At 43.6% G+C, this 16655-nt stretch overlaps 1 protein-coding gene across 14 annotated transcripts in view; it reads right to left on the bottom strand.

Moving 5' to 3' along the window:
- Positions 1–16655, bottom strand: part of LOC117445382 (ephrin type-B receptor 3-like) — a 61596-nt gene that overhangs the window by 20972 nt on the left and 23969 nt on the right. For all 14 annotated transcript variants that reach the window (XM_071202886.1, XM_071202887.1, XM_071202889.1 and 11 more), the window contains exons 2-4: positions 9494–9558; positions 3548–4220; positions 239–394 (exon numbers count right to left, since the gene is read on the bottom strand). In XM_071202886.1, coding sequence (XP_071058987.1) covers positions 239–394; positions 3548–4220; positions 9494–9558 — 894 coding nt within the window. The remainder of the gene's footprint in view (positions 1–238; positions 395–3547; positions 4221–9493; positions 9559–16655) is intronic.

The raw sequence follows: 16655 nt of genomic DNA, 5'->3' as shown, positions 1-16655 counted from the left end.
ATACTCCAGAGGGCTTTTATCAGCCATAGAGGGCACAATTCAAAGAGGGAAGTTTGGGAGAACATTTACCACACAGTCAAGAATTCTGTTGAATAGCAAACAAAACACTTGATTGCTGTCTGAATATTATGAGGTGTAAATCTGTTTTTCAGATTTTTTTCAACAAATTGTAATTACAGCATCAGTATGAGTTTAAATGCTGTTAGTATTCAGTCAATTGAAAGCAGTCTGTACTCACTGGTGCAGGGGGACTCGGGAGCATCACTGTCTGAGCGGTAGAACCCGGTTCGACAGGAGCAGACGCTGGAGGCTCCTGAACTGGCACGGCTGTTGGCCGGACAGGGCGAGCAGAAGCCATCACCCTGCTTGGACTTAAAGGTGCCAGGGCTGCAAGCTGATGGAACAAATAAAAGATGGAGGAAGAAAGGTGTGAATAAGTAAAAGCATACAGCATATAGCAATTTGTATGGGTCATGTTATCCAAATGGGCACTGTGAAATAAATGAACAAAATGTTACTCACACTGATCCTTAGCTTTAGCAAACAACTGTTCACAACAGGTTGTAATGTCTTAACTAAGCAGGATAATTCTGTATTAACACGGTTCCAGTTCACTAGTAAACATTTCTAATACAGCTTACTTTATGTGTTAAGCATGTGTGTTTGTGTGGACATGCACAGGATTTGTATTTTTCCTCTTAACCCCACATGTTTCCTGTTTTCCCTTATGGAAAAAAGGTACTTCAACAAATTGTGTTGAAGAAAAGCAAGTGTCAAAGGAGAGGGTTTTTTAAGCATTATGAAGCTGTCTGCACAAATGCTCACATGATGAGATTGTATACCAAAGTTGCACAAACAACCTTCAGAACCGAACCCTGGCATGTGCTCTCTATCTGATTCCAGTACTTTATCGAATACATATCAAAATGGACACATATCATCATATAGATACACACAACACCTTGAACACAAACACCACCCTGGACACAAGTCTAACGTACCTTCAGCATAGTTGTACCTTAAGTAGTTCTTGATTAGTGAAGCCGAGTCATTAGATGTAAAAACCCTGCTGGTCTTTGTTAGTTCAGTATATCTGTTTATGGCCGCTGTTTGGAAGTTTACAGGTGATAAGTTGCAGACACTGCAGGCGGTAAACACTGAAGCGGCACTGTGATCCAGAACACTGGCCGACTTCATATCTTTGATACACTGTCTTGTTAAAAGATAAATGAGTTTGCCGCATTGCTTCATAAAAAGAGGCGACAGCAGGTAAGACAGGCAACGTTTACAGGGTCCAGTTGATTAGCTGACCCACTAGTGTGTTAACTCGTCAATGTCAAGGACACGCTGCAATGTTTGTCTCCCTGAATGATAATCATCTCTAAAGCTCCATGTTGAAAGCAGCAGGTTTGAGGTCACGTCTACAGCCCACCAGTTCCCACCCTGTTGTTCTTTTTAAGTTCAATATTAGCACAAAACACCCAGTTGACTGCAGCGTGTACATTAGCACTGAGTGTATTTGTTCTGCCACCATTAATCAGATTCATCCACACCAATGGCTAACAGGAAGCACCGCTTGATAAATACAAATGACCTTGAGTTTAACCAGGTGGTGGAACTACTTCTTTGATTCGGTGTCAACAACCATGCAAGTTCATCTGAGTTCATACAAAGTAAACTTCAAGCAACTTCTGAACTCTCAAGGGATAAGAGTGTTCATTTTTGAACATGTTGGCCTGACGAAAGATGTTGATGGAGCATTCCCATTTAAATACGCTTTTTTTTAGGGAAAGGCTGAAAGTGCTGATCCATCACTTCCAGTGAGTAAAGGGGTCATCCTCTTCCTTTCATCAATGTTCCCCTTAGAGGAACTTCTAAAGAATGAGGAAGAAAGAGAGACAAGGGCTAGAGAAAAAGGGAGGGAGAGGTGGAAGAGGTGGAGGCATAGAAAATGCTAATCCTGCAGGCTCTTTCCCCCCGTTCCCCACTCCCCTGTGTCTTATCCTAAGCTCGATGTTCATGCAGAACATAGAGCTTAAGGAACTGATTAGAATGTATGCTGAAATTGGAAAGTGTGGAGCATGAAGAGAAAAGTAAAAATATTGGTGGAGAGAAATATGCAGTAAACGAGCGGAAAGGCAAAAGAAAAAGCCCATCGATAAATATTAATGCAGGCATCCTTACTGTAACTGTGATGGCGTATTAATGAGAGAAATACTTCAGATTAGGAAAGAACAGAAAAGGAGAGAAAGAGAAGGCAATGGTAGAAAGAATTGAGTATGGAGCGTGGACCTGAGGGGAGGTGAAGTGAGAAGAGAAGAAGAGAGGGAGATGTACCCCTTGTGGTTTCCAGTGAGGCTTGATTAGAGAACATTTGATCAGGACCTAGTCGCCAGGGCTTTCACCTTGAGCTGCCAGGAGCAAACTAAATAGTTTTTAACCACATACACCATGCTTTAGATTTACTACTCTCTCACCCACATACACACTCTCCTTCCAAAGGTGAGCACGCATATTTAGGGTGTGCCAGAAGCTGCCATTGTAAAGCATCCACCAACTCTTTGGCTAATTAATAGTATGGGCACTGAACTTAAAAGCTCTTCTCAGCCTCACCTCTTACTGCTATGCAAGGAGAAGAACGAGCCCTGTGAACCAAGGCAGACAATCCACATATAAACTGTGCATTCACAGACACCTTGCATTAAACCCTGCGGATCAATAAACCTGCCAGCTCCCCTCTCTCGCTATCTCTCTCACACTCTCTAACTCATTCCGCTGTCTCCATTTGACCTATGCACCCTAAGCCACATTTTACGCCCCCATACTCCTCAGCAAACAGACATTTTTCACGTATCCCTCCCTCTCTTCCTGCTGTCACCTGCACTCCATTTAAGTTGAAACCAGTGCTGTTTAAATTCACCCCGCTTTCAACCTCTGTGAACCTGTCATGTTTTCCAACTGACCTGAAACCATCATCGGCCCTCTCAAAAACAGACAGCCTCCCCTGAATCTCCATTTATTTAGTAACCAGCTGCCAGGCAAAACTAAGGTCAAGTGAACAGCCCCCTGCTAACAGTGTCATCTAGTGTGCAGTATTCTACCTTGTGATCATTGGATTGATGACATGTAAATGCTGCAGCTGAACTATTTAGTGATAAAGAGGATCTAACCTGTAGCCAAAACAATACTGTTTTAATCTCTCCGACAATCAGTGTGTGAGGCGTCCTTCAGCAAGACTTTGACCCCTTAGTACTAACTCATTGTTATTCACTCTGCATAGAACCATCAGATACCATGTGCCTAAAATGCTAATGTAACTTTTCACAGCAGTAATAATGTGATACATTATTGATCGCCATGGGGAGATCCTCCCAACTCCACCACCATCTTCCAGGAGGGGAGAATGTGGAATGAGCTACACAAAAGTGCAGCTAACATGTTTGCTTGAATCCTTTGTTTCCTGTTGGAGTATGTGTCTGTAACCTATGGCAAACACTGAATGTAAAATCATGGACTGACCAAAAATACCTGTTGTGAAAACACTCACCTTGACACTGGGTGTCCTTCATGGCTGGTTCAAACCCAGACGAGCAGGTGCAGGCTCCCACAGGAACCATCCACTCTCCGTCTCCATTGCAATAAAGCTTCAATGGCACAGACACCTCCACGGCATTGGGGACACAAGTTCCCGGGGCAATGACCAAGGAGGTTGCCTCAGCCCCAGTTGCTGTCTCTGGGAAAACGGCGAAGTTGGCGATGGTGGTGGAGCACTTTTTGTAAAAGACCCTCACCGAGATGAGCGACATGCAGGCACCAAGGTCCTGGAAGGCCAAGTAGAACCCAGCTTTGGACAATGGCCCGAAACTTCTGACTTTTGTGTTTACCCGCCCAGTTTCAAGCATGGAAAAGCTCTCATCTGGAGCAATCGTGTCCACCTTCACATATGGGTTCTCCATCCAGAAAGGGCTGGTGGCTGTGGCTGAGTCAGAGTCAGACTCATAGTAGAAGTGGTTGAAGGTCTCTTTGCAAGAACCTGGGATGTTAGGAATGCTGTTGCAATCACGCACTGTGAATTTCATCTCCACATATACACGCAGCACATCCTTTCGTGGGATGAAGTCACTGCGTAGCCAGTTATTCTGGTTGAGCTCACGTACATTGCAGACTTGGTAAGTCCGGATGGGGTTCATGGCATCATCATAGCCACTCACCTCTTCCCACTGAAAAGAGAGAAGAAGAGAAACATAAACAGGTCAGAAGATGTAAAAGTGAAATATCTTTGGCATATACACGTTGGGGTCAAGAATGTATGTACACATTGCATTCAAACTTTAAGATGTACATTCGGTCACGTTGCATGATAGAGGAAGACAAATGGGCAGAGGTAAGGACTCAGAGAGAAAGAACCAAAGTGTAAGCTAGTTTTTAGTTTTTCCTTTTTGGCCATTTTCAATTACTTTCCTTTGCCTTTGTCCCATGCTACGCTTCATCTCTGGTTAGTGTAGCGAATAGCCAGGGACAAGGACTGCAAATTCATCTCAATTACAGCAACCTGTCACCTCTTCACCACAGAGCCACCAATGCATGTGTACCTCATATCTGTTTGGAAGGAGCAGCCACATTGCTTCACAACCAATTACGCTGCAATTACAGAGCAATGATCGCAACGTCCTCTAATGAAGACGGCGGTTAACCTTCATGATTTCCGTTTTTTGCGCTCCTCTACGTCTTTCAATGCTACTACAGTACCCAGGGGGTGAATTACTCAGGATAAAATGGGATTAAATCTTCTAAACTTTGATTACCAGCTTCATTAAATGAGCACAAGCAAACTAGACTGTAAAAGCTTCGCAGAGAGACTGTAATCTAATGCATTTTTCAATCTCAAATGAGGACACGCGATTAAATCATTTCACTTCAAATAGCGATTCCTCTGTGTATAATATATCTTTGTGCGTGTATGCTCAGGGATCTGCTCCCTTTTACTATTAGAAAAACAGAGTGCAAGCCCGGCCAGTTTATTTCCATATTTTTTAATGTGTTTTGCATAAGGCATGCAAATGCATTAGAGCATTTGCAGGACAAAGCGTAGGAAAATCTGATTGAACAAAATAAATATCAACAAAGGTGTAACAGATAGAGGGTCGTTTTATGTAGAAGTATACGTTACTTGACATGGCTACAATATGTAGGTGTTAAAGGACATACACATTTATAACACATTAAAAGTGTATTGTTGCACTCTGGGGACCGAAGTTTGCTTTAGAACAATCTACAGTCTCGTACTGTGGCATAAAGACTCTAATTTGTTCTCCAGTGCCAGTTGGTTTTATTTGCGCTCTAAGTATCTTAATTGAGGTTGTGATATGGATGTGGTGAAGACAAGGCTATTCATCCAAGACCCAGGAGGCCATGAGGGAGATAGGAAGAATGGGCGTAGCTTGGCCGTGGCATTAAAGCAATGGCTGGTGAGAGCGAAGGAGGAAGCGACCAGAGGGGATCAATAATCACCGGCCAGGTCAATGGGAAGGCTAAAAAGATGAAGTGTCAATGGGTATTTAGTTCAGTGTAATAAATCACCCACTGCAAAAGAGCGATCCAGCCAATTGTTTGTGAGTGTGTGTATTTTAAGCGCATTTATTTAATGTGCTTATGTGAGTCTGTCTGCCTGTGTGTGCACTCGCTCTGTGTGTTTGTTTGAGAGTGTGTACGTGTAGTTGGCTGTCTGTTTGTGTATTTGTGAGTTTCGAGAGAGGTCATCCCCCCGAGACACGCACCAGTGGCCAAACACTCTGAGCGCCTGCTTACCAAGCCTGAATGAATTAAGTAGGTCATCTGAAAAAGGGTCAAGTAACTTGCCATCGATTTCCAACATGATGAATTGTTATGCAAGATTTGCGATCCACTCCATTTTCTCTTTGTCCTTTCCAATCAAAGCATTACGTTTTAATTTCAGGCGACGATGATCAACGCTTCTATGATGCACTATCGTTGTCCTAGAAGATGGTGTAAAGGTACGCTGCAAAAATATATTTTGCCACTTTTTGGCAAAACTATGGGACTTTCAAACAAACTACAGATATACATACAACAGGAGAAGGAGGTTGTGCTGCTGGAGTTTAAGATCTGTTAAGAATCCATAGATTAATTCAAGAACATTTACTTTTAGCAACCTTGGTGGCAACTTAGATAGTATCATTGGCTTAAGGCATTAGCTAAACGCTGTAGCCCCAACAAGCTTTATTGTTTTTTAACTTTTCTTTTTGTTGTTAGTATTAAATAACTCTTGACATTTTTTAATTGTTAGCTAAATGAAAATGTTATGTGTAATATTAAAGCTCTTAGAGGCTAATTTCGAAGGACATTTTAGATGTTACAGTGATAACAATAGTTATTATCATTATAAGCTAAGTAACTTGATATATTGTTATCATTGTACAGTTCTGGAAAACCCTGTGGTTGTCATTACAGGCCTGAGAGAAGCATTGCTATAAAGTGGAATTCCCCTTTCATGACCCATCTGTTTCGAAGGATAAATGATACAGTATTTGGACAAACAGACAGACACAATACAGATAGACATAGTGAAATTGGAAATCCACACACACCTATACCAAGGCATGCATGATTCACGTATGCTACAGGCTATACAGACAGATGCAGACAGTGAGGCAGTGAAATCCACATACCAAAATGCAGACTCAGAGGTGAAAAACTAAAGAGAATAATTGTAAAAACACTCACACTCATAACATGGTATGTGAAGGCATTGTCTTGCACATATCAATAATTGAACGTGCTTTTACTATTCGGCAATGCCTCTCTACACCCCATTTATACCAAGAGTGGTGGCATTAACAGTAGTGATTATATGCCATTGGTGTCTGGATTCACTGTTCACATAATGTTTCATATGTGTAGCTTTATGTCTGGTGCTTGTTCTGTATGTGTTGTGCAACACTGTGATAAACACCAGTGGCGGCGCCAGAGTATTTGTGTTGGGTAATCTATGGTAGGGCTAACTCATACAGTGGTGGGGCTCAAGTCAGTATTTGTAATATAAATTACATACACGCTATATCGCACCCCTTGACAGTGAAACGCCACATGTGAGGCTTTTATTAGCTTTTATTAGTCTCCTTTTATCAGCTAAATTACATCGAGAGCAACAGGTGTGGGTTAAACAATACAATAGCCTATTCTGCTAATTCCACATTGTAACAACATGCTACGCAGCGGCAGAAACAAGACAAGTTGGCATATAGAATTAACACGGAGAGGGAGAGAGAGAGTGAGGGAGAGAGTGAGAGAGTGAGGGAGAGAGACAGACAGAGAGAGAGAGAGAGACAGACACAGTCAGACACAGGTAAACAGAGAGAGACAGACACAGCACACAACAGGTGGCCTGTGTCTCTATTGTCATATAAAACACTTTTTCAAATGACCCATTATTACACAAATATATTCAAAACTCACTATTCACTCTTCAGGTGGGTCGTGTGACTCTGGCACCTGTTCGACTTGTACCTCAATGCGAGGGCGTTTAAGAACAAATCTATCCATCCGAAATATACAATTACTCCTAGAAGTTCTGCTGTCTGCTGCAATTTACTCGGCGCGAGTTTGGGGACTTTTCACTGTGAACGTGACGTATCAGTAATGCATGACGCAGCAGACCCAACGTTTCGTTGCTCTGATTGGCTGTAGGTCTATTCAAACATAGACATTCAAATTGCATTCGGAGGCCTTTTGATCTGACCGTGGCCGCGCTGATATTATAACGCGAGAGAATTGTCACACCTTTAGTGTATAAAACTCCCCCACTACTTAGACTATTCCTTGCACCCCTCTAGCATAAACCCGAATGGTCTCAACCATATTGCGTCAGTAACGTGCACTTGTTGTTACAGCAGGATCAGTTTATGTGTTGTGGACACGACCGGTAGATTTTCGCAATCCGTGTTCTCAACATGCTTACTTTAACATACTTTTTCATGGTCAGGCTAAGGTAGGGCTAAGCCATTTCTTGGTATGGCTGTAGCCTACCCCAGCCATACCCTGGCGCCGACACTGATAAGCACAGAGATGCAGTGACTCAGACCAGGCTGGACAGCATCCCTGGGAGAGACTTTTAGACTTTTATTTTAGAAATTGTTTTTCTTTTCTCCTTTATGCTGTCTCCCTCTCTCTACATGGACATGTCTGTGTATTCTATTTAATATCAGTATCACTGGTACCCTTCCAGGTTTCTCAGTATGTAGCCTTTGAGCAACTGAATTAAAACATTTAAAAATAGGCTCTGACGCTTGTGTTGCGAGACCTCAAAAGCACATAAACACAGACACAATACTTTGTGCATAAAGTCAGAAAGAAAAGGGAGTTTATATTTATTCTTTGAGACGAACATAAAAGGAGGGAATACAGGGTTGAAGGATGCCTCAGGATCAACCATCATTGGCTGCAAATTCTGCTATAAAAAGAGAACAGGAGAGAAACGCATCTCATTCTGTTGGTGATTTGGGAAATCTGGGGTGCAAAAGGCTCTACACTGTATTTATATATATTGAAAAGGGGCATCTGTTGCAGGATTACTTGGAAAAGAAATGGGGAGGCGTATTTTGGTTCTCTGCCATTCTGCACAGGACCGTTGGGAGCATCTCTGCCTTATAGTAGCTTAACGATGAGGAGGGGGGCAGAGGGAGGCAAAGGGAGATGGGTGGGATGGTAAGAGGGAAGGACGAAGGGGAAGGAGAGCAGCAAAGGCTTGGAGGGCGTTTCTCCTACTGATTGTTGCAGCTGAGGTGGTGTGTCTGGCTTCATTAGTGCTTAGTTACTCAGAAGCAAAGGAAGGGGAGAATAAGGAGGGTCGGCGACTTCGAACAGCTTGGGTAGAATGTCCCTGCAAGTGCTTTGTGGTACTAATAAAGTATAAAAAAGGGGCCCACCTTTCAAAACACAAGGGCCAAGTCAGAAGGCCACACAAAGGCAAGGGGAGGAGCACTCTGGGTCTTTGAAGTATAGCTGAGAAGGGTCAAGACTCTTTTTGCTCCTCTTTAGGCCATTGTGGAGACCACAGGAAAGCAAGATGGGGCTGTCACTTTGGGTGTGGTAGATTTGGATGCCAGGGTGTGAAATGGGTCAACGGCCAGACATTTTATTTTTTAAAGTTTAGTTTATGAGGAAACTGGCGTTTCCACATGTTTGAAGTGCACAAGGGCAAGGCGAATGACCATCTGTGACTGGGCGGGTGAGTGAAATTGGATTGCAGTGTACCTTTTCTGCTCACTAAAAAGCGCCTCCTTTTTGAATTTCAAAACATATCCCGTTAAAAGACTTACTGATGAAGGTGTCGAGGACTGTTACACTTCCGAAGAGCATGCAAACACACTATATTCAGAAGCCTTTGTACAAACACCCAACACTGAATAAACCCCTTGGATAGAAGTATAGAGTCAAAGTTACTGTCCTCACATAAACAAGTATATGAACTTACCCCGGTCTCAGGGTGTGCAGTCCAGGCTAATTCTGTCGTCGCCCACTTCGTATCCATCAGTGTCTCTGTGAACGGAAGCAGAAAGATAACAACCAGGTCAGACAAAGAGGAACAGGGTGACAAAGAAGATCAATAGAACTTTCAATAGTTTTACAACAATGTCATAAAGCTTCTCAAACGAACCGCTGAAGAGATAAGAGGCTTTGACCAAAGCTGCTCTCAGATAACTGGGTGAATAACTGAATGACAGAAAGTGCGGGCTTACAGTGATTTTAGTCCTAATTACACCAAGAAGTACTGTATGTCTGTGTGTGACAAGAAGACAGTGAGTGAGGGAGGTCTTGGTGGGTGTTCTGTGACATTTTATTGTGTCTCCTTGTCTGGCTAATTAGTCTCAATTAGACGTTTGCTTTTATACAGGGGAAGGAAACAACAGCGAGTCTTGCTGAGAAATGGTTCCGCTTCCCACAGGGCACAGTCTCACACACACACACACAGACACACACACACACACACACACACACACACACACACACACACACACACACACACACACACACACACACACACACACACACACACACACACACACACACACACACACACACACACACTCAATAACACCCACACACATACAGCCAGTACAGGTTGTAAAACTTCACAAGATATATAACCCAACAGAAGGGTTGAATGGAGAGGGGGTGTTATAAAGTTAGGTGTCACAAAAGAGGAGCTCTTAAGCGGAACAAAGGTCAATACACTTCAGTTAGATTCCCTTTCTGTCAATACTTGAACACATACACACTTCAAGTAAACCTTACTTGTATGCCTGTCTCTTGGCACAAAGAGAAGCACACACAATGTACACAATACACACAAAATAGTGGACAGTGATATTTTCAGCAAATTCTTTTTTCAACTTTCCACCATCATGTTTCTACTGGCGAACGGCTTTGTGAGAGCAGGGAAGGAACACTATAAATGTTGAGTCTTTTACTACTTGGCGCTCACGGCACAGTATGCTGCCACCGTTATTATCTCTACCGCTGTGCTGTTGTACAAGATAGTAAAAGATGATGAAACGGAATGGCAAAAAGTTTGAACCTTCCCTGCTCATGGAAGGAAGTGTGAACTGTCTTATTTTTCCCACCTCAGTAGCAGGGGATGAATCTAAAGAAAGCTTTCAGCCTTTGGGCGACCCGATAGCCAAGAGGTTAGGGTGCATAATACATGTGAGCAAATGCATCTCATTCCACTACTCTCTATCCCACCTTCACTGTCTTTCTCCTCACTATCAATAAAGGCATAAAAGGTATCTCAGCCCACTTTGCTACTCTCTGTCTCCCTCATTCTTCTTTGATTTTTTTCCTCCTGGTAAGCTGACAGGAAACGGGATTTGGGAGCAAATTAAAAGAATAAACCCTAGGATTTCACCACCCCTTCTCCAAATACCTGCTGCCACCACTGCTGCATTCAGAAGCACCGGCAGGGACAACACGCAAATACCCTTGAACTCAGAGACCCCTTGTGAATAATGTCGACAAGGCACTACAACTGAGAATTCCCATCGAATTCCACCACCTTGTGTTTAGAGTGACATTGTCTCTGACATTTGTATGTGGCTATTACACCATTTAGAAAACATAACTCCAAGGAGTTTCTGCCGAAGGGAAATATCTTTCTTCGCAGAAAAAACACATACAATCAGATTTCAAATGTAGCTCTGGCTTGTTGCCTTCAGGCAAAATGGTCTGGTAGCTTCACTGTGAGCCAGTTCACGCAGCGAGAACTGTTTCTCTGGGAGTGGCAATGGGAGCCAAAGTGAATATCATGCACTCACAGGATTTCAGACTCGAATCAAGCTCACAACCTTTCTCTCAAACAATCAGTTCCCTTTCTCACCTGTCAGTGTCTGATTGTCTTTCTGTGCTGTGTGGCAATGCTCTCTTACAAATCATGAATTCAGTCAGTTTTTCCAATTTCTCTTTGTAACCAAACTCAATGAGGCACATTTGTCTCTTGAGCAAATAGGGGCCTACTAGTGTTTTCATCTCAGAAACAGTGTCAGTGCATATTAGCTGCGGGACTTCCCCTGACTCACACAATGACAGTGTGTTATCTGGGACCTGTTAACGACAGCTACGCAGGTAAGTGCGCTGGTGTGTTGGAAATGATACACCTCCGCTGCCTGGTGTTTATTATTATGACTGGGCTGTGTGTATGGTGTGTTGGCCTGTCATTAGAGCTGGCCTTGCTGAAAATGACAACACGGTGAAACAATGACATAAGGGGGCAGTCAAAGAGGGGGAGACAGGGATGACAGAGAAAAAACGAGAGCCGCAAAGCAGAAAGGGGGGTATGCAAAAAACACACATACAAACACATGCAGTCTGACTCAGTAGTTTAGAAAGTGGATCATTCGGGAGTGCATGTGCAGCAGTAACCCTTCCCTTCTCGATGCATCTGCATTGTTAAACCTATGGGTATGTGCTTGTGTGTGTGTATTTGTTACAAAGCTCTGTATTGTGCCAAAGTGGAGCACCAATACAGAGTCAATGGGCCAGAGCTAAAGCAGTGAATGACCAGGACTTAACCTGGCCACTCCCTGTGTGTGTGTGTGTGTGTGTGTGTGTGTGTGTGTGTGTGTGTGTGTGTGTGTGTGTGTGTGTGTGTGTGTGTGTGTGTGTGTGTGTGTGTGTGTGTGTGTGTGTGTGTGTGTGTGTGTGTGTGTGTGTGTGTGTGTGTGTGTGTGTGTGTGTGTGTGTGGTGTCTAGCATTACTATACTTGTGGGGACCTACATCTGTTTACATAGTCACGTGTGGGGACTCGCCTCCCTTATGGGGACAAATTGGAGGTCCCCATGAGGGGAATCATTAATTTTAATTTTAGGGTGAAGACTTGGTTAGGTTTAGGATTAGGGTAAGGGTAAGGTTAAGGGTTAGGGTTAGGCATGTGTTGGTTGTGGTTAAGGTTAGGATAAGTCTCCAGGAAATGCATGTAAGTCAATGTAATGTCCCCTGAAGTGATGTATACATGGTGTGTGTGTGTGTGTGTGTGTGTGTGTGTGTGTGTGGTGTGTGTGTGTGTGTGTGTGTGTGTGTGTGTGTGTGTGTGTGTGTGTGTGTGTGTGTGTGTGTGTGTGTGTGTGTGTGTGTGTGTGTGTGTGTGTGTGTGTGTGTGTGTGTGTGTGTGAATAACACATCAGGCAATAGAAGCTCACTGTAATATTCATGACCGTGCAGCAAATTCATACACCTTCACAGTCACAGAAAACAAACACGCACACACACATGCCCAATAAGACACAATACAAACCAGAAAATAATGTGCTATATGCCCACGCACAAAGCAACCATTTCTGTGGGCCAAACCGCCAAACCTGTGCTATATGGATGATAACGGCTGACAGAGAGGCAGAGTAAAACAGATTAAAGAGAGAAAGGTGTGTTTTCTAAAGCAAACAACCTCTGAAAGCTTCTAAGACCATGCTGGCGGCTTGCCTAATGAGAGAGAGAGAGAGAGAGAGAGAGAGAGAGAGAGAGAGAGAGAGAGAGAGAGAGAGAGAGAGAGAGAGAGAGAGAGAGAACGAGAACGAGAACGAGAAGAACAAGTTGAGGGAGAAATAGCCATTGTGTGACTTAGAGCCTCCCCCGTACAAAGAAAGTTCTCTCTCTTGCCTTTTGGCTCGAGTCATTTCACTTCCCCCTTTAAAATCCGGCAAGTGTAAAATGAGAGATGGAAATATTCGAGGTTGGAGAGGGAAAATGACCAAACTGAGTAAATCAGACAAACGGACATGCAAATGTACTGCGGAACACACACACACACACACACACACACACACACACACACACACACACACACACACACACACACACACACACACACACACACAGTGAGTGAGAATAAAGCATGCAGATGTGGGAGGTACCGCTGGCTCAGGATACACAGGCGGTTTAATCCATCTTCCTTGCACAAAGTTTCACTTCTTTCTCATTTATTTTCAATCTTCTTCTCATCATCCTTGTCAAACGATGGATCTAATTCCCAACCGTTTCACTTTCTCAATCTCCTTCACTTCATACCCCCTTTTATCACTCACTTTTTCAACTACTTTCTCTTTCTTCCCTCTACTCAGAAGGGATAGGTTTGACCCCTTTTCATTTGTCTTTATCCTCTTCCCTCCTCCTTTTCTTGTCTCTATATCTTTGCTTGTGTTTTCATGCTGTGTTGCGATGGATGTGACATGGGTGAACAGGGGAATGTTTTTCAACCTCCTACCGCTTATGAAGACTATTCAATTAAAGAGTCTCTGTTTGAGGAACCTGAGGATTGCTTTAGTAAAGTGTTATTTATGATCAAGGTCAAATGCACCATGGATAATCCTAACGAAAATGGCGAGAAAATGGTAGGGTTTTGTTTTTTCTGCAAACTGTGCTTGTGTGAGAAAGATTGCAGAAATACAAGCAGTCTTTGAGTGATGATTTGCAGGCAAATACATAAGTACATGCACACACAAACATGAACACAAACACAAACACAAACACACACACACACACACACACACACACACACACACACACACACACACACACACACACACACACACACACACACACACACACACACACACACACGCAAACCCAACCCCTACACTTTAATCCTGTAATGACAGGGCAGGCCTAATAACAGGGGAGGGCACTAAAGCATTCGTCCCTATGGCCGCATCCAACACACACGCACAGAAACACACAGCACCCACAGTTACAAGCCTCTTAAAATATTTCTTTGTTCAAACAAGTAGACTTCTTAAAAGGAGGGGAAAAAATTCCAAAAGAGGAAGGGGGGAAAAAGGCTATTGTTGAGAGAGAGGAATGTGTAGACGTTTCACAGGGCTAAATCCTTGGGTCGCAAGGAGCAGACAGGTGAGGGATTAAGCTTGGATATTGCCGCGACTACCTTCAGCTTTTTAACATGCTCGTCTTTGTTAGTATGGACCCGTCAGATGACAAAAGAAAGATGATCTAAAACCAGCTAAAAGTAATGTCTCAACAACCTTGGAGATATGAGAATTACAGAGTTGCAGTGCAATGTCTGAATTGTTAACGAAAAGCTCACTTAATAGCTTCCTGTTAGCTTGGTTTCATTCTATAAGCACACAACAAAATGGCTTCTTCTCACGCAAGCATTAACCGCTGAATTAATGAAACATGATGATACAAGCAGGGTAAAAAAGTAATAAAAAAACTCAAGAAACTTCAAACCCCCTAATGACTCCTTCCCGGAAAATCCTTCCCTCCAGGCTTCTCCACTAGTTAATTATCTGCTCCCCACCTCATCTCCGTGTCGCTTTTGTTGTATTCTTCTACCGTCAAACAGACCAAACACATGGCAACCTGGCATGGGGTAGCCATTCCATTAAAATACTATGTGGCCTGGTTGCCAAACACTTGAGTCTCTGTTTAGCCACAGAAACAGTGAAATGTGTCAACATTGAGAGCGTGGACCTCACGCTCAACTTATTAGCGCTATTAGCCTGATTGCTTTCAGTGCTATCTTTGTTGACCTGCTTTTGTCATCCAACGTGAAGCAGAGGCAGAGAAAGGGGGAGAGAGACACAAAAAAGAGAGCAGGAGGAGAGATTCTATTCAAATTTAAATTGTCCAAGAAGCCTTTTTGCCTTTGTGCTGGGCCAGAGTGCGATGATTAGGAGAAGTCCCCTCCATTTTATGGCGAGACCTCCCCTTAAGCACGCACACACACACACACACACACACACACACACACACACACACACACACACACACACACACACACACACACACACACACACACACACACACACACACACACACACACACACACACACACACACACACACACACACACACAAGATAATTGGTTGCTGCTTCATGGACAGGACAAGGAGGTGATTTCTCTATGGAATTCCTGAACGGACTCTTCTGCCATGACAAACCCCCTAACCCCCTCCCCATCAGCACACACACATACACACAAACTTCATCCTACTACCACTCACTGTCAGTCATCCCACAATGGCTGTCAAACAATAGGTTTGTCCTGTGTGTGCGCTAACAGGGTTACGACTCTGATGCCTCGGAAATTAACTCTCTTCTAACAGATCTTGCTTTTTCTGTTTTTCTATCTGTTTTTCTCTCCAGACTCTTCCCCCTCTCAATCCCAGTCTGAGACTTGTATAGACACGTGGGTAATTCTAATTAACCCAAGTCTTTGCCCCTTGCATTGGTCGCTGGGTCCCCGCCTCTCCCTTGGGGCAGAATACTATTTGAGTTGCAACCATACAATTATTTTGTTGTCCGTCTGCCTGGCCCATGATGCGGAGGCAATTTCTGAAAAGCGTTTAACCAGCGACTCTAGGACTTGTGATAAATAAACAAAAACAAACGCAACACTGTCCTTTTCTGACAGAGGCTTTGAGGTACCACAGCAGAGCAGTTGAAAAAAGAGCTTTGATCGCAGCAAGAAGAGACTGCGAGGTAGTGCGGCTGCTTTGCCTTGCTTTGTGTGTAAGTGTGTGTGTGTTGTGCTGCAAACGAGGAGTGTATTGCCTTTTGCAAGGGCTCATGCAGTCTAGTCTAGTTCCTGTACTGGCGATGGACTGGGCCTCTTTGTCTTTACCCCGCTTTTTTTCTTTCACATTCCCCGTCTTTCTCTCTCTCTCTCTCTCTCTTCCCCTCCCTATCCCCTTCTGTCACTAACTCACCTAATTACAAAGCACAAAGGATCTGACGAACAGGTAGCCCTAAGGGCAGCTGTCTACAAAACCAGGTGTACCTTTGTGTGTGTGTGTGTGTGTGTGTGTGTGTGTGTGTGTGTGTGTGTGTGTGTGTGTGTGTGTGTGTGTGTGTGTGTGTGTGTGTGTGTGTGTGTGTGTGTGTGTGTGTGTGTGTGTGTGTGTGTGTGTGTGTGTGTGTGTGTGTGTGTGTGTGTGTGTGTGTGTGTGTGTGTGTAAATGCATGTGTGTCAGCTTATATGTGTTTGAATGACTGTGTGCTTATACGTATGCATGTTCTATAAAAAGCTGACGTCTTAAATATGAGTGATGTACATGTGCCTGTGCCTGAGTCATCCATGTATGGGTTAATGCAAGAGGTTAAAGCCGGAGCTTCTGCTTGGTTC

This window comes from Pseudochaenichthys georgianus, chromosome 4, assembly GCF_902827115.2.
Source record: "Pseudochaenichthys georgianus chromosome 4, fPseGeo1.2, whole genome shotgun sequence".
Taxonomy (NCBI): Eukaryota; Metazoa; Chordata; class Actinopteri; order Perciformes; family Channichthyidae; genus Pseudochaenichthys; species Pseudochaenichthys georgianus.
Note: the sequence above shows the minus strand (reverse complement) of the source record. Positions and strands in the feature narration are given on the sequence as shown.